Source organism: Diabrotica virgifera, chromosome 9 (assembly GCF_917563875.1).
Source record: "Diabrotica virgifera virgifera chromosome 9, PGI_DIABVI_V3a".
NCBI lineage: Eukaryota > Metazoa > Arthropoda > Insecta > Coleoptera > Chrysomelidae > Diabrotica > Diabrotica virgifera.
The window spans coordinates 92,315,198-92,340,419 of record NC_065451.1 but is presented as its reverse complement, the minus strand read 5'-3'; the positions used below and the strand labels follow the sequence as shown (position 1 = coordinate 92,340,419).

The 25,222-nt window shown below is 31.6% G+C and overlaps 1 protein-coding gene across 1 annotated transcript in view; it reads right to left on the bottom strand.

Annotated features, from left to right (window-relative positions):
• The window catches only part of LOC114332832 (uncharacterized), a 67,236-nt gene extending 42,401 nt beyond the window's left edge, over positions 1 to 24,835 (bottom strand). Inside the window, exon 1 of the mRNA XM_028282608.2 lies at positions 24,203 to 24,835. Coding sequence (XP_028138409.1) covers positions 24,203 to 24,725 — 523 coding nt within the window. The 5' untranslated portion in view covers positions 24,726 to 24,835. The remainder of the gene's footprint in view (positions 1 to 24,202) is intronic.
• Positions 24,836 to 25,222: the final 387 nt, after the last annotated feature.

The following is a 25,222-nucleotide window of genomic DNA, read 5'->3' as shown; positions in this document are numbered from 1 at the left end:
GGAATGTCAACAGTTAGGTTACGTTCACTACGGAGACCATCGCATGGTATCCTAGCCTAGAGCATAGTATCCTACTCTTCATATTCGTGAATTCTCGCATATAAAATAATGCATTTATTTTACCTGGCGATCGAAACTATATTATTGATCGCTATGTAAAATAAATGCATTATTTTGAATTTTGAATGCCAGAATTCACGAATATGAAGATTAGAATACTATGCTCTAGGCTAGGATACCATGCGATGGTCTCCGTAGTGAACGTAACCTTAGTCTCCCAAAGGAAGGAAGCCTGCAAAAGAGATTAGCTCTAGGCTTAGATGGCACCAATTATATGATGACTAAAAAGCTCCCTGACTCGGCGACACACTTTCTTTGCAAAATATAATATATAATAATATACTTTCAGGAGATATAAAACAGTGTCTAATTATTCCTATTCCTAAGGTCGGTGACAACAAAACTCATTTATGTGGCTTATTTCCCATTAAAAACAGTTAATTACAAAAATGCCACAAGAAAATAGCTTCAGAACAACATTAAAAAACAAAGCTCTGCGACCCATTTCTTTAATATCTTGTGTATTAAAACCTTTGGAAAGGATTATCAAACTCAGATTAGAATTGTGGTTAGAAAATAATAGAATTCTTAAAATCCCATTGACTGATCGGGTCACAAATGAGGAGGTCCTTAGAAGAATGGGGAAGAACCGAGAGGTACTAACCTTCATCAAATCTCGAAAGTTAGAATACTTTGGACACATTATGCGAAATTAATCCAGATATGTCCTCCTACAAGCCATCCTCCAAGGAAAACAATTTGGAAAGCGAGGTCCAGGAAGAAGAATATCCTGGTTAAAGAACCTCAGTACCTGGTTCACCACAACATCTGTGCAGGTTTTTCGGGTTGCTGCAGATAAAGTGAAGATTGCCATGATGATCGCCAACATTCGTCACAGATAGGCACATCAAGAAGAATACTATTAAGTTCTGGTAATTGGTGTCTGATAAAAAATACAATAGCAGATTTATTAGGTGATATTTGAAATCCCTGTTCGGAAAAGTATTTAGAGCAGCAATGCACTATATACTTAAGGTTACTAACACATCGAGAGTAGTTTTGAGTGATGTATAAGAAAAATCATCAGCATATTGTAAAATTCTTGCGTTCATACCAAGGTTGTGAACATCGAGGGTATAGATATTAAATAGAAGCGAGCTCAACACCGATCCCTATGACAGACCAGAGTTTATCTCTCTAGGACCTAGAGCATGGGTGGGCAAACTATTTTTAGTAAGGGCCACAAAATGTTTTTGGTCTATTACCGAGGGCCGCAATATTTTTTGTTACCTTAACATGTTCGAATTTTTAACTCTTTACTAATTTTGTTTAAAGGGGGGGGGAGGATATGGTTTGAAATCAACATGTCAAGCACATTTTTGTGAATTTTGTTTGAAACTATGGTAGAATTATTTTATTTTTAAATTAAATAAACATATTTGGTACAATTCAAAGAATATTCAAAAAAATTTCAAGACTAAATATTGAAAAATAAGTTAACGGTAGCAAATTTTTACAGACACCTCAAAAAAAAAAAGGATTTTGCAGTAGGCATCAACAAAAAATTTAAAAATATTTTATTAGCTTATGAGTTTATCGAGGTAACGCTGTCAAGTTTTTTAAGTTTTAATGATTTTTGAGTTTTTGATACCACTCAGAAGTCAAAATAAGAAATTTTTTTTGTAAAAAAGGGGGCAAAACAAACTTATTTATTATTGTTAAAGAAAAAATATTTCGACAGCATTACCTCACGAAATGTCTAAAAAAATCTAAAAAAAATTCAGGTGGATCTATCAAGTAGCTTTTGAGTTGCAATGTCAACCGTCTTTGAAAAAAAAGCAGTTTTGAGAAAAACGCGTTTAAAGTTTTGACAACTTTTATTTTCAATTTCTTTTTTGTCTGTCAAATCGTAAAGTGATGAACACCTAAATATGTTTTTGAATCGATTTGTATGTTTTTATCTTTATAACGATTTCCGAAGTGGAAATCGAAACGTCAAATAAATTTTTAATTTCAAACTTAAATTGTGGTTTATTTTCTGGTTGAATGTAGACTGGTACCGAATCAATTAGAATTGAAAAATGATTTCTTAGAAGTGGTAATGAAAACTTTACAATCAAGTATATTCAAATGGGAAATAAGCCACAATTTTACCTAAAAATGATTTTATTAACGTTTCGACGCCCAAGTCGGGTGTCGTTGTCAAAATACAAAATAATACCAAATAAATAAAAATGTTGTTGCTTAGTAAAAAAATCTTCTAATAATTTATTTAATCTGACTCATTTATATCGGCAATTCAGACACGTATTATAAAATTGTGGCTTATTTCCCATTTGAATATACTTGATTATAAAAATGCCACAAGAAAATAGCTTCAGAACAACATTAAGAAAACTTTACCTTCAAAATCTTTGAAACAATTTTCAAATTCCGTCAGCAAATTACAAAGTTTCTCTTCATAAATTTTAAACTTATTTTATGGTACATTATTTAATGATTTTAATGAGGGAAATAATTGAACGAATTCTTCCTTTTTTGTATGATCACTGAATAGTTTGAGTTTCATTTTAAAGCATATCACAGCATATTTTAAGAACCTTTTCTAAACTTAACCATCGAATATGATTGTGGTATAAGACATCAGTAGGTATGTTCTGTTTCTATAACTCTTCCAAAAATGCTATGAATGCACGATGATTTATTCCTCTTGAAGGAATAAAACCAAAAATATTAGCTATAATTGAAATGACGATGTTTACTTGCAAAACATTTTTGCACAAAACATGCTGATGGATTATGCAGTGACAAAAGTTTACAATATTTGCTCCTATTTTTGGTGCTCCATCAGGTGTTACACTTACTAGGTGATTACGAGTTAGTTTAGAAATTTCCAAACAATTTCTGACTACTTCAAAAATATCGTTTCCATCTGTTGAAATTTCATGGATTTCATTGAGAGAGCCGACAAATCTGTGCCGGAAACCCAAATAATTGCCCGCGTTATTTTGAAAATTTGCGCAAAAATCACCCGTTGCGAAAGTGTTAATAGCTGTATTATCTATATTTAATTATTAATATGTATAAGAGTAGTTTCATACTTCTTATTCTTGTAAGAGATAGCCGTATGAATTCATCTAAAAAGAGTTTATTTACAATATGTACAATAAAGATTATAAACATTAATACAACAATACTAAAATAATTTAAAAATACAAACCTAAAAAGAGAATCAAGAACATGCTATTTCTTACTCTGAGTTTTTGACAACTATCAAATAATTATTTACAAATGTCATTCAAACTAAAGTTACACAGTCATGCCAACTAAAATTATAAATAATTTAAAATAACTAAATGTGGTTTTATTGAAAATAAACAAAGTTTTATTTTTACATCCCCCCACCAACAGGTATGACAAACCATGAAAGTCTATGGTTGGTCACAAGGTAACAATTTTGAGATGTGAAAATAGTTGATATCGTTCCTTTTGTATCCGATATCTATTTCATATAAAGTATTTGAAATTTGTTTTTTTATTTGAAATGGGCCTAGTCTTACTTCATCAAGTTTTTTTCTATTTAGTTTGGATTTATTTTCTACATATGCCCAATCTCCTTCTTTAAATTCATGGAATTTTCTATTTTTGTCATACAGCTTTTTATTATATTCATGATGTCGTACTGAATTTTTATAAGCTATTTGCTTATCTTTTGATACATTTCTTGTTTCACAAAGTTCCTCGGGAACAATCGGATCCGCTTTTCCAAAAAGCAAATATTCTGGGCTGTATCCGGTTACGGAATGATCTGTTCTATTATATTCATCTATACATTCTTCAGCTATTTTTGTCCATGCTCTACTTCTAGTTTCATTTAGTTTACATCTTATCCTATTAACTAATGTTTGATTAAGTCTTTCATTTAAACCATTCGAAAATGGGCAGTCCACTGCTGTAAAAACCAGTTGAATATTAAACTGCTTCATATTATTTCTAAATATTTTGGAATTAATTCCCGGATACTGATCTGTTAATAATGTTTTTATGGGGTGTTTACCTTGAATTTTAGAGAATAGTTTAATAAAATCACCTGTCGTCTGATTTTTGGAAGTAACTGCAAATGCATATCTGGTAAAATGATCTACAAGTAAGTGGAGGTATTTTTTTGTTGAACGATTGCCAGCAAATCCTCCTATTGTATCTAGGGACATTATCTCGAAAGGTTCTTTTGCCGGACCTAATTGTGACAAGAGACCATATTTTGGACCTACTCTTGTTTTATTTTTACAGCAGATCTCGCATTTCTGGCAGATATCTTTTGCCAGTAAATCCAAATTCTTAATGTAGTAAAAATTCCTAATTTTGTTAATTACTTTACCAGCACAAATATGACCATAAAATTTGTGAATTTTTGTTATTAACTCCACATAATATTATTTTTTTCTGGTTCTTCCTTAATTTATAGAATACATCTTGGTTGGAAATTGTTCCTATCATTTTATCTATAGCTTATCGATTATTATTCTGGTCTTGTTTTATCTCAGTTAATGTCACTAGGTTCACTGTTTTTATAAATGTTTCTGCATTTTCTATATTTTCCAAAACTGGGTTTCTAGAAAGGCAGTCTGCTTCTACATTTTCTTTTCCAGGTTCATATTTAATGTCGAAATCAAATTGTGAAAGAAAATGAGTCATATCTCCTAATTCTTCATCTGGTCTTGTACGAAGTTCTCTTCCCTCAAGGGGCTTATGATCAGTAATAACGACAAATTTTCTTCCCATTAGCCAGTATTGCCAAAATTTTAACGCTTCTTTAATTGCCAGGCATTCTAAAAAAAATGCTTTTTTGTTTTTCTGATATTTGTTCAATTTTTTTGAAAAGTAAGCCACAGGTTTCATTTCTCCATCTTCTTGTTTTTGTTTGAGAACTGCACCAACTCCTAAAATACTAGCATCGGTATATATAATTGTAGGAGCATTTGGGTCAAAAATAGCTAGAATAGGTTCAGAGCAGAGGATACTCTTTACCATATCAAAGGCTGTTTGGCAGCTTAAAGACCAGTGAAATTTAATATCTTTTCTAAGTAAATTATGTAATGGCTCTAATAACCTAGCTGAGTCTTTTATATATTTGTGGTAAAAATTTACTTTTCCCAAAAACTGTCGTATTTTTTTTTTTTTTTTGGTATCTGGTGCTGGAAAATTTCTGATCGATATTAAATTATCATGTAAAGGACGAACTGAATTGTTTCCCACAATGTGCCCCAAATATTTTACCTCTTCTCTTGCAAAATTACATTTTAGAAGTTTGAGCCTAAATCCCTCTTCAAGAATGGCTTCCATGAGTCTTTCAATGTGCTCTAAGTGTTCTTCAAATGATACTGAAAATATTAAAATATCATCTATGTAATTTATACAAAATGGATTTAAATTATGTTTTCTGATAATATTACTTAAAATCCTTTGAAATATTGCTGGTGATGTTTTAAGCCCAAAAGGTAAGCATTTTCATTGCCAATGACCATCTTGTGTAACAAAAGCTGTCTTATATTTATCTTTATTCCGAACTGGAAAAAGCAGAATTTATATCTAAAGTAGTAAAGAATTTAGCATTCCTTGTTTTGGTCAAAATCTCGTCAATTAATGGAAAAGGTTGTGGTTCGGGAACAATTAATTTGTTTAATTCACGAAAATCAATGCATAATCTTGTTTTAGATCCTTCATCTTTTTTAAGAGCCAATGTAACAGGTGCTGCAAAGGGCGAAGATGATTCTTCTATTAAATTTGCTTTTAACAATTGTCCAATTTGAAATTCTATCTCTTTTTGGTCCTCTATTGAGCATCTATATGGCTTCTTTGCGACAAATTTATGTTCTAAAAGTTTAATTTGAGCTTCATTATTTTGAACTTGCCCAATATCAAATTTATGTTTTGCAAAAATATTGTCATATTTATTTAGTAATATTTCTATTTTACTTTTCTGCTCTGGTTGTAAATGTTCTAATTTTGCTTCAAAAAGCTCTGTGGGAATTCCTTCATTAAAGTTTATTGAATATTCTGTCAAATTAACATTGTGATTAAACTTTTCAATCTTCTCTTCAATATCTAGATCTAATCTTTGATAAATTTCTAAATCAAATTCTTGTTTCATTTGAAAATTCAAAATAGAATCCAATCCAAGTAGAATATCATACTCGAAATATTCATCATTAATTACAAAAAGATTAACATTTTTCTCAATTTTATTAATTTTCATTTTTGCAATTACTTTTCCTGTAAAATTTGTTCTGCCATTTATCGTTTTAAACATATTCCTATCTTCATGAATAACTAATCCCAACTTACCTGCTACCTTCGAATTCAGAAGAGTAACATTCGAACCTGAGTCATAGATTCCACATAATTCTCTATTATTTAGGAATACTTTTAATTTGATCAATGGCAGCAAATTCAGTTTTTTTTGGTCCGTTACCGTTTCATTTAATGTCTCCTGTATAGCAATATTATTAACATATTGAATATCATTTGATTTGTTTTCTTGTATTGTCCTTCTATCTTTTTGCTTTAAACGACACATTGCCTCTGGATGAAACCTCCCAGGGAATCCTTTTTTATCACAATATTGACAACTATTTTTTTCTTTTGGTATTATTGTATTTAATTTGGTAGGTATTTGTACAAAATTTGGGTTTGTCTCTGATATTTTCTTCTTGCTTATAACTGAACTCTCCAACTTTCGTAACTCACCTAACAATTTTTCCATTGTTGTAACCTCAGCTCTATTAATATTATTTTGTATACGAATTGGCAAATTTGTCACAATTAAATCGATTAATATATCAATAGGAAAATCATTTTTGATATTTAGCAATAAATTTTCTTTGCGAAATGCATAATCAACAAGACTACCACCTACATACTTAAAAGAATAAGCTTTTATATGATTATCCCAACCTGTTTGACAAGAACTATCTAAATAATTAACTTTCCATACCTCAAAACTGTTATCTAAGCCTAATGTTATTATTTTTGATTCAAACCATTCCTTTGCTATTCCATCAAGAAACAGACGTAGAATCAAAATCTTGTCTTTATCAGCATCCACCTCACATCGCGAACATTCTGATTCGAAGGTCTTGAGCCATGAATTCATTGGAACATTTTTACCATCAAAATTTCGAAGTACAAAATCATCTTTTATTTTTTTGTAATTTTTCTTTTCAACTTTAGGTATACTAGTATCACCAAGTTTCTGGAGCAACTCGACTAATGGTGGAGATTGTTCAATCGCTTCTTTCTTCTCATACACTGGTAATAAGGTCTGTTGTAGGTACTCATTTTGATAAACCACTTCACCATCTGAATCAAAATAAATCACTTTCAAATTATCATCTAATGAAATGGTACATGTTCTAAAGCATCCTCTTGATTTCATGGATGCTAAAACATTTTTTATTTTCTTCAGACGAAATAGTTCAGAATGATAATCTTGAAGTTGCTTTTCAGCAGGAATTTCATAATAGAAACGGGACTCTGTTGGCTGCAACCACTTAAATTTACATACATTATTCTTACTATGACTACTGCTTGCTTCTATAGCAATACAAATTTTCATTGATGTAATATTCATCCTTAATTTGTATAAATAACGGTTTGAAAATCTATTTTTATCACTATTTCTGCTTGATCAGCTTAAGTTCTTGATTTATAAGAGTAGTTTCATACTTCTTATTCTTGTAAGAGATAGTCGTATGAATTCATCTAAAAAGAGTTTATTTACAATATGTACAATAAAGATTATAAACATTAATACAACAATACTAAAATAACTTAAAAATACAAACCTAAAAAGAGAATCAAGAACATGCTATTTCTTACTCTGAGTTTTTGACCACTATCAAATAATTATTTACAAATGTCATTCAAACTAAAGTTAAACAGTCATGCCAACTAAAATTATAAATAACTTAAAATAACTAAATGTGGTTTTATTGAAAATAAACAAAGTTTTATTTTTACATATGTATTAGGAAAAAATAAAAGAAAATCTTTAAATGAAAATAATTCACTTTTTTTCGCGGGCCGCACTTTGCCCACCCCTGACTAGAGTATTTGTATTGCATTTTATAAAGATCTGTCGTTCTGAGAAACATATTAATAAAAACAAATGCAAATTGTGGAAGTATATTGATGTAAGTAAATTTTTCATATAAACAATCCAACAACACGCTTGCATAAGCGCTAGTGACATCTAAAGATAAGACAGCTGAATAATGGTTTTCTGAAAAGGCCAACTGATTTTCTGTTGCAAGATTGGCTGCACAATCGAGAGTACCTTTACCTCGCCGAAAACCAAATTGGGATTGGGGGAGAATGTTATTATTTTCTAACCACCACTCTAATCTGAGTTTGATAACCCTTTCCAAAGTTTTTAATACACAAGACATTAAAGAAGTGGGTCGCAGAGCTTTGTTGTTACTGACCTTAGAAATAGGAATAATTTATACACTGTTTTAATGAGGAATAATCCGCATCTGCTGAAAGTATATTATTTCATATTTTGCAAAGAAAGTGTTTCGCCGAGTCAGGGAGCTTTTTAATCATCATATAATTGATGCCATCTAAGCCTGGAGCTAATCTCTTTTGCAGGCTTCCTTCCTTTGGGTGACTAACTGTTGACATTGCTCATAGGATAGATAGACTTTGTCTTAATATCAATCAATATTGCATTTACTAGATATTATTGTCTACATTATTTGTAAGTAAATCTATCTATCTAATAGACAATCTTATTTTTTTAATAAGGTAACATTGGTATACTAAAAAGTAATTGTTAAATAATATTCAGTAGTAATTGCACAAGAGCTCTAAAATTATTGAATTTTTCCCGAGTGACACTTTGACAGTTTTAATTTCACGAGCCGAAGGCGAGTGAAATTATGTTAAAAGTGTCACGAGGGCAAAAATTCTATATTAATTTTAGAGATCGAGTGCAATTTGTTGCGATTATTTCATGAATAAAACTGTTCAAAACCAAAATTTTATTGTAATTTATTTATGTAAGTACAAATTAGTACAATTAAACACACAGTTGTTATAAATATTTTACGGTTGAAAGTCATTACTTTTATAATTTTTAAAACATTAATTGTCATTAATGTCACTGAATGTATTTTTTCGTAGCAACGAAGGGCATCTGACGTAATATACTTGACGACGGGAAATTATCAATTTAATTTAGATTTCTGTAACTTTCTATTGGTCAGAATCTCCTATGAATGAAATAATCGTAGTAATTACCAATCAATAAAATAACTATTAATTATACACGGTGTCCCGAAAAGATTGGTCATAAATTATACCACAGATTCTGTGGTTAAAAATAGGTTGATTGACCCTCACTTACCTATACAGGGTGATTGATTAGTAGGGTAAAGCTCAATAGCTCCGCTATAGTAATAGATAGCAATAAAAGTTAATAACAAAAATTTTAGCCACTTTTGAGCTTCACATTACAAAATTAGTTAGAATGTTACAGGGTGTTCGATAACACAGTGGCAGACCAAACTTATGTTTTTTTTTTAATGGAACACCCTATATTTTATTTTAAATTCGAAATCCTGTTAACTTCTCCATCACAAAAATATAAAGGTTTGTTATGTTATACAGGGAATTTACAAAGTTATAACCAATTTTATATGAAAATCGTAACAAGTTCAACTCCCTGTATAAATAAAAATAAGCAAAACAGCAATGGTTTATTAATGCCATATTTTTTAACGTATTGTCAAAATTTTGAAGAATGGTTGATATTGCTAATTTTCTTTATATCAAATACAGGGTGAGTCAAAACGCAAGTACATTATTTTCTCAGTAATTTTAAATGGAACACCCTGTATTTTATATGACTATTGAAAAGTACCATTACCGTACTTTAATTTTTAGATAACATTTCCTATGTCTAAATTTATTAGTTTTCGAGATATTTTCATTTTTCAATGGACCAGTAGCGTGGCCACCCAAATCACCAGAATTTAATAAACTGGACTGATTTTTTTGGGGTTACGTTAATAATGAAGTTTATAAAATACCTCCAACAACAAGGGACGAGATGAAAAATAGAATACAAAGTGTATTTCGATGTGTTAATTTACAAATGCTCCGTAGAGTAAGTAGCTCATTCAATGATCGTTTTTAGGCGTACATAAATGTGTTAAGGAGATAATTTTGAACACCGTATGTAATTAAATATTAAAAATATTTTATTAAAAGTAGCTTCTAATTTTTCAAACATGTTTTTTGCAAAATGTATTACTGATAAATTATGTTTCGTTCTTTATTTGTTACATTGTTACATTTACATACAAAAGTAGTAGTGCGGCAGATTCGTGCAAATATTATAAGAATTGCACATTTAATGATACAAGCATATAATTTGGTCCACATATACTGCACATATAAAGGTTCAAATTTAGATACGAGGTCATCTCAGATTTTTGCATTTTACAAAAATGGCGGTCATTCAAAATGGGCAACTATACATATGTGACTAATAGCACGATATCTTTTGAATGAAAAGTCCGATTTCAACCAAATTTGGTACATAGGTTCTTTTTGTGATTTAGAAGATCGTTGTCGTGAACTGGATGAATCGGTTTACCAGAAGTTGTGTTTTTCCTGGTTTTTTATGTAAAACTATTTTATATTATGTAAATAATATATTTTCAATTTTTTCACCCTGTATATATTATTTTTTCAAAATTGTAATACCACCATTGAAAAGAGCGTAAGAATATGTTTTAGAAAATATTTTGAACTTTTTAGTTATGTTAATTACCATTTAATAAATGCATAACGTATATGCACATGTACCCATGTGTGGCAGATGCGTGCAAATATTATAAGAATTATTGTGAATTTAATAGTAGAAGCATATAATTTGGACCAAATTTACTACACATACAAAAGTTCAAATTTAGATATGAGGCCATCTCAGATTTTGCCTTTTACAAAAATGGGATCATTCAAAATGGTGGCTATACACATGTGACTAATAGCACGATAACTTTTGAACGAAAAGTTTGATTTTAGCCAAATTTGGCATCCAGGTTTTTTTTATGGCTAAGATCGAGGCGGAAGAATCGGTTTACCATAAGTTGTGTTTTTACTGTTTTTTATGTAAAAATATGTTGGTTTTTTTTCTCAATTTTTTCACCCTGTATATATTAATTTTTCAAAAAGGTAATACCGCCGTTGAAAAGAGTGTAAAAATATTTTTTAGGAAAGATTTTGAACTTTTTAATTATGTTAATTACCATTTAATAAATGCATAACGTATCTTCACATGTACCTATTACCCATGTGCGGCAGATTCATTTTGAATGCCCGCCATTTTTGTAAAAAAAAAACCAAAATCTGAGATGGCCTCATATCTAAATTTGAATCTTTGTGTGTGTAGTGTGTGTGGTCCAAATGATATGATTTTACCATTAAATGCACAATAATTCTTATATTATTTGCACGAATCTGCCGAACATGGGTGAATAGGTACATGTGAAAATACGTTATGCATTTATTAATTGGTAATTAACATAACTAAAGAGTTCAAAATATTTCCTAAAAAATATTTTTACGCCCTTTTCAACGCCGGTATTAACTTTTTAAAAAATTAATATATACAGGGTGAAATAATTGGTAAAAAAACATGTTTTTACATAAAAATCAGTAAAAAACAACTTCTGGTAAATCGATTCTTCCGGTTCAAGACCTTGGTCTTACACATCAAAAAAAGAACATATATACCAAATTTGGTTGAAATCGGACATTTCGTTCAAAACTTATCGTGCTATTAGTCACATATGTATAGTTGCCAGTTTGAATACCCGCCATTTTTGTAAAAGGTAAAATCTAAGATGGCCTTATATCTAAATTTGAACCTTGATATGTGTAGTACATGTGGTCCAAATTATATGCTTCTACCATTAAATGCACAATAATTCTTATAATATTTGCACGAATCTGCCACACATAGGTACATGTGAAGATACGTTAGGCATTTATTAAATGATAATTAACATAACTAAAAAGTTTAAAATATTTTCTACAAAAGATTTTTACGCTCTTTTCAATTGCGGTATTACCTTTTTGAAAAATTAATATATACAGAGGGAAAAAATTGAAAAAAAAACATATTTTTACATAAACAACCAGTAAAAACACAACTTCTGGTAAACCGATTCCTCTAGTTCACCACACCCATCTTATAAATCAAAAAGAGAACCTATATACCAAATTTGGTTGAAATCGGACTTTTCGTTCAAAAATTATGGTACTATTAAACACATATATCTAGCTGCCATTTTGAATGCCCGCCGTTTTTGTAAAAGGCAAAATCTGAAATGGCCCCATATCTAAATTTAAACCTTTATATGTGTAGTATATGTGGTCCAAATTATATGCTTGTATCATTAAATGTGCAATTGTTTCACATATCGGCCGCACTATAGTGTTTAATTGTCTTCACAAAATACTGTATTTTGTGTTTGTGTGTTTTTTTGTAAAATTTATTACTAATTTTCTTTGTTTATTTGTTGCATTTACATAAAAAGATAGTTTTTAATTGTTTCAAAAATGTTGCATGTAGTGGTTGTGTTTTTGTTTGTAAAATGTATTACTAATAAATTATTTTTATTTCTTTATTTGTTACAGTGTTACATTGATTACCGGATTGATAATCGGTAATCTTCAATTGTCAATTCAGTCATGGCTTACTTAAAATTTAGATAAAGGACATCGCACACATCTTATGGAAAATATAATGTCACTCCAATTCAATAAAATTTATACCAATAGATTCGTTTTAAATTAACGATCAAATCTTATCATTGCGCCAACTCTCTATTTTCAAAAATAAGAGCAGAAATTGATATAAATAAATCTGAAATCAAATGGGTAGGTACATAAGTTAGAGAGAGAAAAAATATTTGAAAATACCCAGATTTTCGGTACTCCATAAATCAGCGGATTAGTTTCACTAATCCGCTTAGGCCTAGCGGGATTTAAGCTGTTATGAATAGCACTCAGAGCAATAATGATTGTAAACTAACATTTTATGGACTCCAAAAATGTGATTTCGATAAACTTTAATTGCAATTTGCGCCGTAATTAATCATAATTAAGAGTTGGCGCAATGATAAGAATTGATCGTTATATTAAAACGAATCTAATCGTATAAATTTTATTGAATTTGAGTGACATTAAATTTTCCATAAGATGTGTGCGATGTCCTTTAGACACCGTGTTCAATCTCAAATTAATCCCTTAATTTGTAATCTCACATTTTTTCTTAACTTCCTAAACTTGTATAGTTTCACCGTGTATAATTGAAGCATTGGGAAACATCGAGTAATATTTTAATAATTAGAGTCCATTCAACCTGCAAACTTAATAAATTACCAAATAATATATTTTCCAATTGAACTTTATAAGTTTTGCAATAGCTTCCGTTAAACTGTAGTTGCCATATTTCAACATGCAAAGTCCGTAGTTCGGTTGTCATGCAACTTATTGATGAATTGTATATTTTGACGAGATTATAAATTAACCAAAGGGACTATTTTGGGTTGCAGTCTAATTGAAATAGTTACCTCGTTAACAAGTGCGTAAATCGTTGTTAGAAGTTACGCCGAGAGTAATTATTATCAGTAGCTGTCATTAAAGGCAGTCTATCATAGAAAGTTACCTGAACAACATCTTTAGTGTAATTATACGTAGCTGTCAATAAAACCATATTTTTTACTCCGCACTTAAACATTTATTTACCATCGTCGATCGAGAAGAAGCGGACAAAGGGGCATTACAAAGCAATTCGATCCTGAGATCTACGTCGAACTGTCCATTGGTCCTTCGACAAAACAACATCAAAAGGGCGTTAATTGGATTGGAGCTTCGAAGGAGACGACCCTTAGCGACCTGAATAGCTGTCCCCCAGTTCCGTACAAGATCGACGATCGAATTCGAAGTGTGGAGAAAAGGAAATATAAAGGCACCGAAATTAGAAGTAGAAGCCTTCGAGAACCTTTGAGCACCAGAGAACCTGAGTAGCAGTCCTTAAGTCTGCGGTTCCAGCTGTTTGTAGGTGAAAAATCTAGCGGCATCCAGATATCCAGCTCACCAGGTCCAGTTGCAGTTCTAAGAAAGAGGCAGCGCAGCAGATTCCAGGCCCACCCGGTGACATACAAGTGAACATCGGAATAAAACTGTAAGTTTTTGAATATTTATTATCATTTAGGGCAGTGCATTTTTTTTAAATAAAGTAAAAAGTTTATTAAAGAAACTTAAGCATCGAATTTTACTAATTTTAATTGAAATATTTATTCTGTATACTGTATATCTATTTACTTAAAATATTTACTAATAATACAACATTTAAACACAACAGAAGCAAACTACAGTGCTGCGTGGAAAATGTTGCAAGATCGGTACGATAATCCGAGGATGAATCTATTTATATTAATAGACAAGATACTTCAGGCTGCGGAGATAAAAGAAGCGTCAGCAAAGGCGCTTAAAAAATTACATGATACTATCCACGAATGCTTAGAAGCTATTAGTGGACTAGGTATAATGACACGAGTCCTGGAGTCCTCTTATAGCAAGGATAAGCATGTTAAAGTGGGACACAGAAACCAGGAGAGTATATGAAACGTCAATTCAAAACAGTAGGGACATTCCGACATATAAGTCAACACAGGAATTCCTACAAAGAAGATTCCAGACATTGGAGATGTTGGAAAAAGAAAGGAAAAGGACAGATCACAAACAACAGGCAAAGAAGATGATAACCTGTGTGGTATGTCATGAAGAACATAAACTGTACAAATGTCCAAAGTTTCTAAGTCTACAAGTACGTGAAAGAAACAAAATCGTAAAGGAAAAGCAATGGTGCGGTAGACGCCTACTACATGAAAAGGGAGTACCATGTTATTCCACTTATAGATGTGCAGAGTGTAATGGACAGCATAGCTCATTACTACACATGTCAGAAGGTCAGTATGATAACAGAAGGAATTCTGAAAACAGAAGGCCAGAAAATAGACCCAACTCTAGTGGGTCAGATGGTCAGTATGATAGCAGAAGGAATTCTGAAAACAGAAGGCCACAAAATAGACCCAATTCTAGTGGGTCAGAAGGTCAGTATGATAACAGAAGGAATTCTGAAAACAGAAGGCCACACAATAGAGCAAATTCTAGTGGGTCAGAAGGTCAGTATGATAACAGAATGAATTCTGAAAACAGAAGGCCACAAAATAGACCCAATTCTAGTGGGACCAGAGATGACAACAGTTACGACGGATCGTCAAGGAGACAAGAGAATACTGTGAGCTGTTTAAGTCATCAGAATGAAGAAGTCCTACTTGCAACGGCATTAGTACGAGTAAGAGACTCAAAAGGAAGCTCACAATTGATGAGAGCATTGATTGACCAAGGCTCGCAGTCATCATTCATTACGGAGCAGGCCGCTACAAGTCTCGGAATAAAAAGAAAGGCTGTCCACGCTCAGATATCTGGAATAGGCAATGAAGACCAAAAGACGTCGAAATGGAGCGTGACAGTAAACTTAGAGGCGCATTTCAAAAATGAATTTGAGATGAAGACCGAAGCTCTTGTGCTACAAAAAATAACAAAGAATCTACCGGAAAAGGAGATACAAATAAAAGAAAGGAACCCTAGGAACTTAGTCCTGGCTGATCCAAATTTTAATGAAACAGGCCCGATAGATATACTATTAGGAGCCAAAGCATATAGTTTGATTTTACTTGACGGAGTAGATCCAACGAAGAATGGTTTGCTCGCCCAAAATACAAAATTGGGTTGGATAATGTCAGGGGTAGCACAGCAAGAGCATATCCCGCAGATGCAAGTACTCAGTATGTTCTGTAGGCGACAGATGTCTAGAGATTCTGAAGTACCTAAAACTAAAACCAGAGAGCAAACTATAGATATTAAAAAGGATTTAAAATTGGTTGAAACAAATACCAATGAAATAAAATCAGCTAATAGCTACGTAGAAATTTCTGCATCTGATAATGATTCCCAGGAATTGGAGCCGATGGATTTTGAATCGACTACGCCCGAGGAAGAGAGTGCAGGGATAATAAATGAAATGGTTGATGATATAATGTCTCAATCACATAAAGAAGTTCAAGAAATTTCTGATATCGAGTGTACAGACCAGAATATAGTTGACATGGTTGTACAAGAAACAGAAAGTGTTAAAACGGATTCAAAAGAAATAGAACAGTTTATCACAAGTACAGAAAATACAGAATATGTAATAAATAATAATAAAGATATAGATGCCAAGTATCATGTAATACAGTTAGAACAAGTGAATGATACTGCAAAAGAAGTTAAAATTGATATAAACAGTACCGAAGAAAGTGATTTGAAAGAGATAGAAGTAAACCTCCACATGCCAAGTGATGGTATGACGGAAAATTTAAATTTTGGAAAGTTAAATCCAGTTTTTAGTGCACAACAAAATGTCTTACACACTGAAACTTTTCAGAGAATAACTATTGTAACAGTTAAGGATACGGAATTTACTGATAAACATAAAACTAACAAGACTAAATTGGCAAAACAACAAATAAATACAATAATTTCAAATGCATTTTTTAATAAATGCGATAATATTCGAGGAAAAATAGAATATGCTGTTAACTTACATGAACCAGGAAGGTTTCAAATAAAAGTAGTTGAAAAGTTAGCAGAATCTAAAAATAAAATTATAAAAATTAAACCTAGTAATGTTAAAACTGCTGAAGAAGGCTTAATTATTGAAATAGAATATTTTAGCAAAGTCATAACACTTCGAAATAGAAACAGAAAAACAACTAGTTTGACATACAAGTTATTACAAATAGCCAGAGAGCCCAACGCACGAAAGGCAAAAAGAGGATTTAGAATGTGGGAAAAAATTATTCGTTATAAGTATAATATATTTAATATTTTCAACATTTTAAAACGGTCAAATGCAGACCTGAAAAGTAGGAAAAAGTCAGCACGTATGCATATAGTGAGAAAATTAGTCAAGTTGGCCACAGCTCTTCCATTGTCGGTAAAAGATGGCGTTGGTGTCTTGTTGTTGGTCCCAAGGAATCTACTTGCAGTAGATTTTTAAAAGCCGATCAACATATCCGATCATAATGTAGCTATTCGGGGAGATGAGTTCCTCGATGAGAGTTCGAAAAAAAACAGCATCACAACCAAATTTAATTAACACTTTAAAACAGTTTCATCAAGAACAGTTTCACTTAAATAGATTAGATTTGAATTAAACAGATTAGCTGAATCATAAATTCTAAATATTCAAGTTATAGGTAGCACTGCTCGGGTGACATAATAATTCAAAAACCGAGTGAATAAGTGTTAGGATTATTGTTATATTATTATTATTTTATATTATAATGTGTTTAAGCATTTTCTATTGGTCGTCTCTTTCTTTTAAGTGGCCAATACGTTCAATCTCAAATTAATCCCTTAATTTGTAATCTCACATTTTTTCTTAACTTCCTAAACTTTTATAGTTTCACCTTGTATAATTGAAGCATTGGGAAACATCGAGTAATATTTTAATAATTAGAGTCCATTCAACCTGCAAACTTAATAAATTACCAAATAATATATTTTCCAATTGAACTTTATAAGTTTTGCAATAGCTTCCGTTAAACTGTAGTTGCAATATTTCAACATGCAAAGTCCGTAGTTCGGTTGTCATGCAACTTATTGATGAATTGTATATTTTGACGAGATTATAAATTAACCAAAGGGACTATTTTGGGTTGCAGTCTAATTGAAATAGTTACCTCGTTAACAAGTGCGTAAGTCGTTGTTAGAAGTTACGCCGACTGTAATTATTATCAGTAGCTGTCATTAAAGGCAGTCTATCATAGAAAGTTACCTGAACATCATATATAGTGTAATTATACGTAGCTGTCAATAAAACCATATTTTTTACTCCACACTCAAACATTTATTTACCATCGTCGATCGAGAAGAAGCGGACAAAGGGGCATTACAAAACAATTCGATCCTGAGATCTACGTCGAATTGTCCACACCGAAAATAATTTGCTCTGAAAAATGAGAATATCTCGAAAACTAATAAATTTGGACATAGGGAATGTCATATAAAAATTAAAGTACGGTAATATTACTTTTCAATAATGGTATAAAATACAGGGTGTTCCATTTAACATTACTGAGAAAATAATGTACTTGCGTTTTGACTCACCCTGTATTTGATATAAAGAAAATTAGAAATATCAATAGTTCTTAAAAATTTTGACAATAAATAAAAAAATATGGCATTAATAAACCATTGATGTTGTGCTTATTTTTATTTATACAGGGAGTTTACTCTGTTACAATGTTACGATGTTTACTTGTTACGATTTTCATACAAAATTGGTTATAACTTTGTAAATAACCTGTATAACATTACAAACCTTTATATTTTTGTGATGGAGAAGTTAACAGGATTTCGAATATAAAATAAAATATAGGGTGTTCCATTTAAAAAACATAAGTTAGGTCTGCCACTGTGTTATCGAACACCCTGTAACATTCTAACTAATTTTGTAATGTGAAGCTCAAAGGTGGCTAAAATTTTTGTTATTAACTTTTATTGCTATCTATTACTATAGCGGAGCTATTGAGCTTTACCCTACTAATCAATCACCCTGTATACAATAATGCACAAAAAAAGGTACAGCCCTTTGAAGTTACAAAATGAAAATCGATTTTTTTTTCATATATCGAAAACTTTTAGAGATTTTTTTATTGAAAATGGACATGTGACATACTCATGGCAACAGCATCTTAAAAAAAAATTTAAGTGAAATTTGTGCACCCCATAAAATTTTTATGGGGGTTTTATTCACTTAAACCCCCCAAACTTTTGTGTACGTTCCAATTAAATTATTATTGTGGCACCACTAGTTAAATACAATGTTTTTAAAACTTTTTTGCCTCTTAGTACTTTTTCGATAAGCCAGTGTTTATCGAGATATTTTAAATATTTGTCGAATCCACCACATATTTGTATATGGTTAAGTACGATTATAGAGACCTGTTAATAATCTGAAAATTTATTTGACATTTTCAGGTATATTTTAAAAAAGAAGCCACATCTCGATAAAAGGTGACTTATCAAAAAAAGACTAAGAGGCAAAAAAGTTTTAAAAACACTGTGTTTAACTAAAGGTACCACAATAATAGTTTAATTTATTGGAAGGTACACAAACATTTGGGTTGTTTAAAGGAACAAAACCGCCATAAAATTTTATGTAAAAATATATTAAAAAAGAAACCGCATCTCGATAAAAACTGGCTTATCGAAAAAATACTGAGAGGGAAAAAAGTTTTAAAAACGTTGTGTTTAACTGACGGTACTACAATAATGAATTACTTGGAACGTACACAAAAGTTTGGGTGGGTTTAAGGGAACAAAACCCCCATAAAATTTTTATGGGGTGGACAAATTTCACTATAATTTTGTTTTCTGCCATAAAAATGATACGTGTCGAATTTCAATAAAAAATCTCTAATAGTTTTCGATATATTGAAAAAAATCCATTTTCATTTTGTAATTTCAAAGTTAAGTAAAGTTTTCCATTTAAGTGAGGACTTTCCATTTTTCCACTATCCACAACTTGATCATAACTAACACATTCTTTAAGCACAAAGATATCCATATGTACACAAGAGAAGTAAAGAGCCGTAACGAAAAATCCATAATAGGGATGTTCACTAATTTTTAAATATAGTTAAATTCAATAGATTACAAGGTATATAAAAACGTAACAATCATAAAACTGTTTAAAAATGTATATTTTTTAAGATAAATGAGTTCATAATGTTGATTTTCTTGGAGGCTAGAAAAACGGTACCCTGCAGTGAGGCTACGGTCTGTGACGTCAGCAGTCGTAACGTCTTTGATCGACAACTAGTTTTGTATACTTATTTTCTCAGTGTATTTGAATGTGCGCAGTTTTTTACGTATTTAATTATTAAAAATAAAGCCAAATAAGTGGTGTTTTGTTCCTGGGTGTGTAAATACATCAAAAAACAGTTCTGACCAATTTTTATTACCGTTGCAGCCAATTTAAAACAGAAAAAGAAATGGTTTGTTGCAGCTAGAACTTAAAATAACTAACTTAAAGGACTAACTTAATAAAATAAACATTATAGAAGTTTTCCAGAGACTTTCGGCCCTTGGTAATAATGTAATTGTTCTTTCTGCATTTACATTTTTCAAAAATACTTATTAGTTTTCTCAGGATTCGAAAAAAATTAATGAATTTAAATAGCATTGGAGCAAGATTTTGCACCTACCCCCTTAAAGAGTATATGAAAAAGTTTCGGGACCTCAAATTTGTATTCCTTAAACTGGGATATTCCTAAAAACGGGATTCTAATAATACATACAGTAAAAGTAAACCTTGAAATAACTACATGTGGATGTAGGTATGACTTTATATTATATTAAAATCATTAATAATTTAGTGAAAAGATTGGTTGAAATGAAAATGTATAATACCCAAGTTCAAAAATATTTTTTACCTTGGAACAGTTGTCAACTCGAAATACGAAACAACCGAAATAAGATCTAGAGTTGAAAAGGACATAGCAACATTTAACAACATGCATGAGAAATATTAAACTAAAAATGCGGCTGCTAAAATGTTATTATTTCCGGTCTTGCTATATGGCGCAGAGGCCTGGACAATAATGGAAACATTAATGAAAAAGCTAGAGGCATTCGAGATGTGGGTGTACCCACGTATCCTCAAAATATCCTGGGCGACCCACACCAACGTACAGGTATTGCGTCGAATGGGAAAACAAAAAGAAATCTCTTTTACAATTAGGAAACGAAATCTTAAATATTTCGGTCATATCATGAGGCATGATAAATATCGTATACTCCAACTGATAAAGCAAGGTAAAATAGAGAGCAAACGCGGACCCGGAAGAAAAGACACTCATGACTTAAAAACTTACGCCAATGATTTGGACAAAAATCGATCGAGTTATTCAGAAACGCCTCAAATGAAATTAAAATTGCCATGATGATAGCCAACGTCCACAACGGACAAGGCACATGAAGAAGAATAAAAATATTTTTAATACACCTAACCAAGGTAAAGTAATAACCAGATAAAGTAATAACAAGGTAAAGTAATAATTTCTCAGGTTTTGAAGCCAAGATATTCTCTTCTCCCTGGTCCTCTCTTCCCAAATACCTTGCCCTGAAGAATAAGTAGCAGCAATCTCTGTTCATTCCTCATAACATGGCCAAGATATTTTAGTTTGCGCTCTTTGATAATAATGTGTGTTAATAATCTCGCATTTCTTGCCCATTGCCCATTCTACGTAAGACCTCAACATTAGTCACACGATCCATCCACGAAATTCTTAAGGCGCATTTAAATCAAAGCGAACACGAACGAACGAACGAAGGAACGAATTCGTAGGTGTTCACTTGGTCATTTGTTCGCTACAAAGTAGAGCCATTTACATTGAAGCGAACATTTGCATTCGTTGATGATCCGGAGTGCATATTGCCCGCAGATGTTTTTAAGATGGGCTGATGGGCCAGTGCCAGTCACACATTGTGTTTAAGTTTATTTTCGTGTTTCTTGCTGGGTAAATTTTAATACAATAATAGCTTACAAAAATAGCAGGTAGCAGGTATTATACGCTGTTTGAGGGAGCTTAGAAAATAACATATGTAATAAAGAACCAGCTCTCTTAAAATTCTTCCTCGAAAAAGTTACTTGCTCTTGATATTATGACTATATTATGTTCAAATAATAAATTGTAAAATTGGTGTATCAAAATAAATTTGCTTTTAATTAATTTTAGCAATTAATTTGATTTGGTTACCTCATTAGTGTTTCTGGGTTGAAATTTATCCAATAAAAACATTAGGTTTTTAAAAGAAAACCACTTCGAACCCTCTTTTTGTCTTTCTCGTCTAAATGATGCCAGAAGCTAATTCATTTTTTTAGTTCAGAGACATCACAACCCACTCCTATAGAAATGTTAAAACAAGTATCAGTTTTTCTGTTTATTATTTTATATAGCTTCGATCTTGGGTTTCATAGGCATATTCCATATTGCAAAATTATGTTTTCACAACTACACAATAAACAACCCTCTCAAACTAATGTTTGTAAATAAATTAAATCAGTACTTCCAAACGAATTCGTTCACTACCGTCTATCCACTGTCCACATTGAACAACGATTTCCTTTGATGATTCGCTCACTTACCGACATCAGTTGGAACATGTGCGAATGCGAACGAATTCGTTCGGTCGTGCTCGATTCGCTGTACAAATACAATAAAGTTAACGAACGAATTCGTTCGTTCGTTCGTGTTCACTTTGATTTAAATGCGCCTTTAAAATGCAACTGTAATACCACATCACGAATGCCTTGAGTTTTTTTAAAGAAGTTTCGGAAAAAGTCCAGGCTTCCACTCCGTATAATAATCTAGAAAATACTTAGGATCTGATAATAGAAATTTTGCTACCAAGTGGTAAATCGTGACTTCTGAAACGAGACTTCATCATTCCGACCGCTGATCTCGCTTTTTCTATGCGATGTTTTATTTCACTAGAGTGGTCTCATTGACTGTTTATGTTGGTACCAAGATATGTGTAGCTGTCCACTCTATCAACTGGTTGTTGGTTAACCAAAAGCCGTGTATGTAATATTTCGCTCTTACTGACTATCATTACTTTCTTTTTTTCGTATTGAAATGTCCATGTTCACTACTTATATCTTATATGCGTGACATTATTCTTTGCAAATCATCTAGGCTATTTGCAAAAACTACTGCGTTGTCGGCATATGTAATGTTTAGATCTATCATCTAATCCCGTTTCCTCCAAGATGGTTATGAGTATGAGCTTATCATGTTGTACTCTATCAAATGCCTTTTTGTAGTGGAGAAAACAAATATATAAGTATGTCACAGTTGACATATCTGCACCTCTGCATAAGCACTTGGACAGTCAATAGAGCATCTCGAGTGCCTAAGGGAAAGGCATTGCGGAATCCAATCTTTGTCCATGATACTTGTTCTTCGCATTTTTTATATATTCTGCTGTGTATCACTTTTAAAAATGTTTTAAGTAAGTGGCTCATTAGGCTAATTATTATTATGTCCTCGCATGTTGAAATGAGAAATTAAATGAAAATGTGAAATTTTCCGAGGAAAAAACTTCCCCCGTTAACATTCAATATGAAAAAAATTATTGTAGTGACGTTTTCAATTGACTTACGTATTTTACATTTATTAAAAATACTATTTTTATATATAATAACTCGATCTTCATTCTGAGAATTAGCATAATCCTTTTTTGGTCATTTAGATAGGTACTTACTTGTATTTCAAATAACTGGAAATTTCTTTATCTGTTTGAAATAAATACTTTTGAAGAAGGTAAAGAATTACAAATTGCCATCTGTAAAAAGATATTAAATAATAAACTATTTGCAAATGAATGAACGTTTAGTATCTATTAATGAACATTTACCCTTGGCAGGTAAAGAAAGGATTAAGAACAGCAGTGGGAGCACGCAAAATAGAATTCTATTTTGCTAACGTCACAAAATAGAATTTTATTTGGCGTGCTCCGGTCTCTGGGGCCCAGAGCACACAAAATAGAATTCTATTGTTCTGAAGTCACAAAATACAATTTCATAATGGGAGAATCGATGGTTGCTAGGCAACGTGACGTCACTAAAATAGAATTCTATTTTGCATGCTACCGCCTATCGTCTGTAAATACAAAGTACGATTGAGGGCGAACTTTGCCAAGTGTAAGTTGCAATACATGGCATCAATGCTGTGTCGTTCAGAGAACTAAATTTAATAATAAAATATATGTATGTGCTGCTATCTATTCAAAGAATTGTTAAACGTTAGTTTGTATAATCACCACCTATTTTAACTGTGGCGTGAAAATACCCCCTTAGGGAGCGTTCAAGTATTACGTAACGTGATTTTTGACCCCCCCAACCTGCGCTACGTAATACTTCGGTCCCTTAAGACAAAATACATACCTTCCTCTCCTTCACAAAATATCACAGAATTAAGAACCCTTGCTGGGCCACTGATTTCAATGGTAAATGGAGCTGTAGTTTTGTCTGCATTAGAACTAGTCTGTGTACTATTATCACATTTGCTGACTTCCCTCTCCTCCAATACAGTAGCATTGTACCGAACCATTGCCAATCCTTTTTCATAGTCGTTTTTTATCATAAAGTTTATTTTGTATATAAGGTATTCCTTAAACTTCAAATACCAACTTTCGAATGATATTTGTTGTTGGTGATATTCAGATGTCTTTTTCCAACCAGGCCAGATTTTTATATAGTGAACCAATATGTAGGGTAAAATAAACTTCAGTTTGGGATTCATATTGTGAAAGCTTAGACCAATGCTCTTTTCTAGTATTTCCTGAAGTTTATTTACATCAGTCTCTATTTGTTTACCAGCTATAATGTCTTTAAAATAGCTTTCTAAACTAAAAGGATTTTCAGCTTCAGAAGCTAGAGCTGTTTCGGCTGTGTCCTTATTTTCCATAGTTTATAAATTTCCTTTTTCACTTCACTTACTGTTTTTTACGGTTTTCAGTAAATTTACAGATATTACAGATTAGAAAAAAATTATTGCACTTGTAGTTTGTCACTAGAGTCTGTAGCACCAAACAAAAAGAAATTTCGCAAGGCTATGATTGGCCACAAAATCCCGGCTTGCTATTGGTTAGAAAGCTGACTGTGATCATAAGATATAACCTAGAATTTAAATTTTAGTTGACCATTGTTTGCTGTTTTAATGTCTGCAATATCCAATAAAAATAAACAAAATATAGAACAATAATAATAATATTATGTAATTATAATGATTTATAATTTCCTAAAGAAATATATGCTTTAGAAAGATGTAACATATTTAAAGAGAAAATGTAAAATGAGATGTAAAATCTTGAGAATCCAAGAGCTGCATGTCTGAAAGCAAAATAAATGAAACTGAGGGCATAGATAGATAACATTTTACTGGTAAGTAATGACATATTTTAG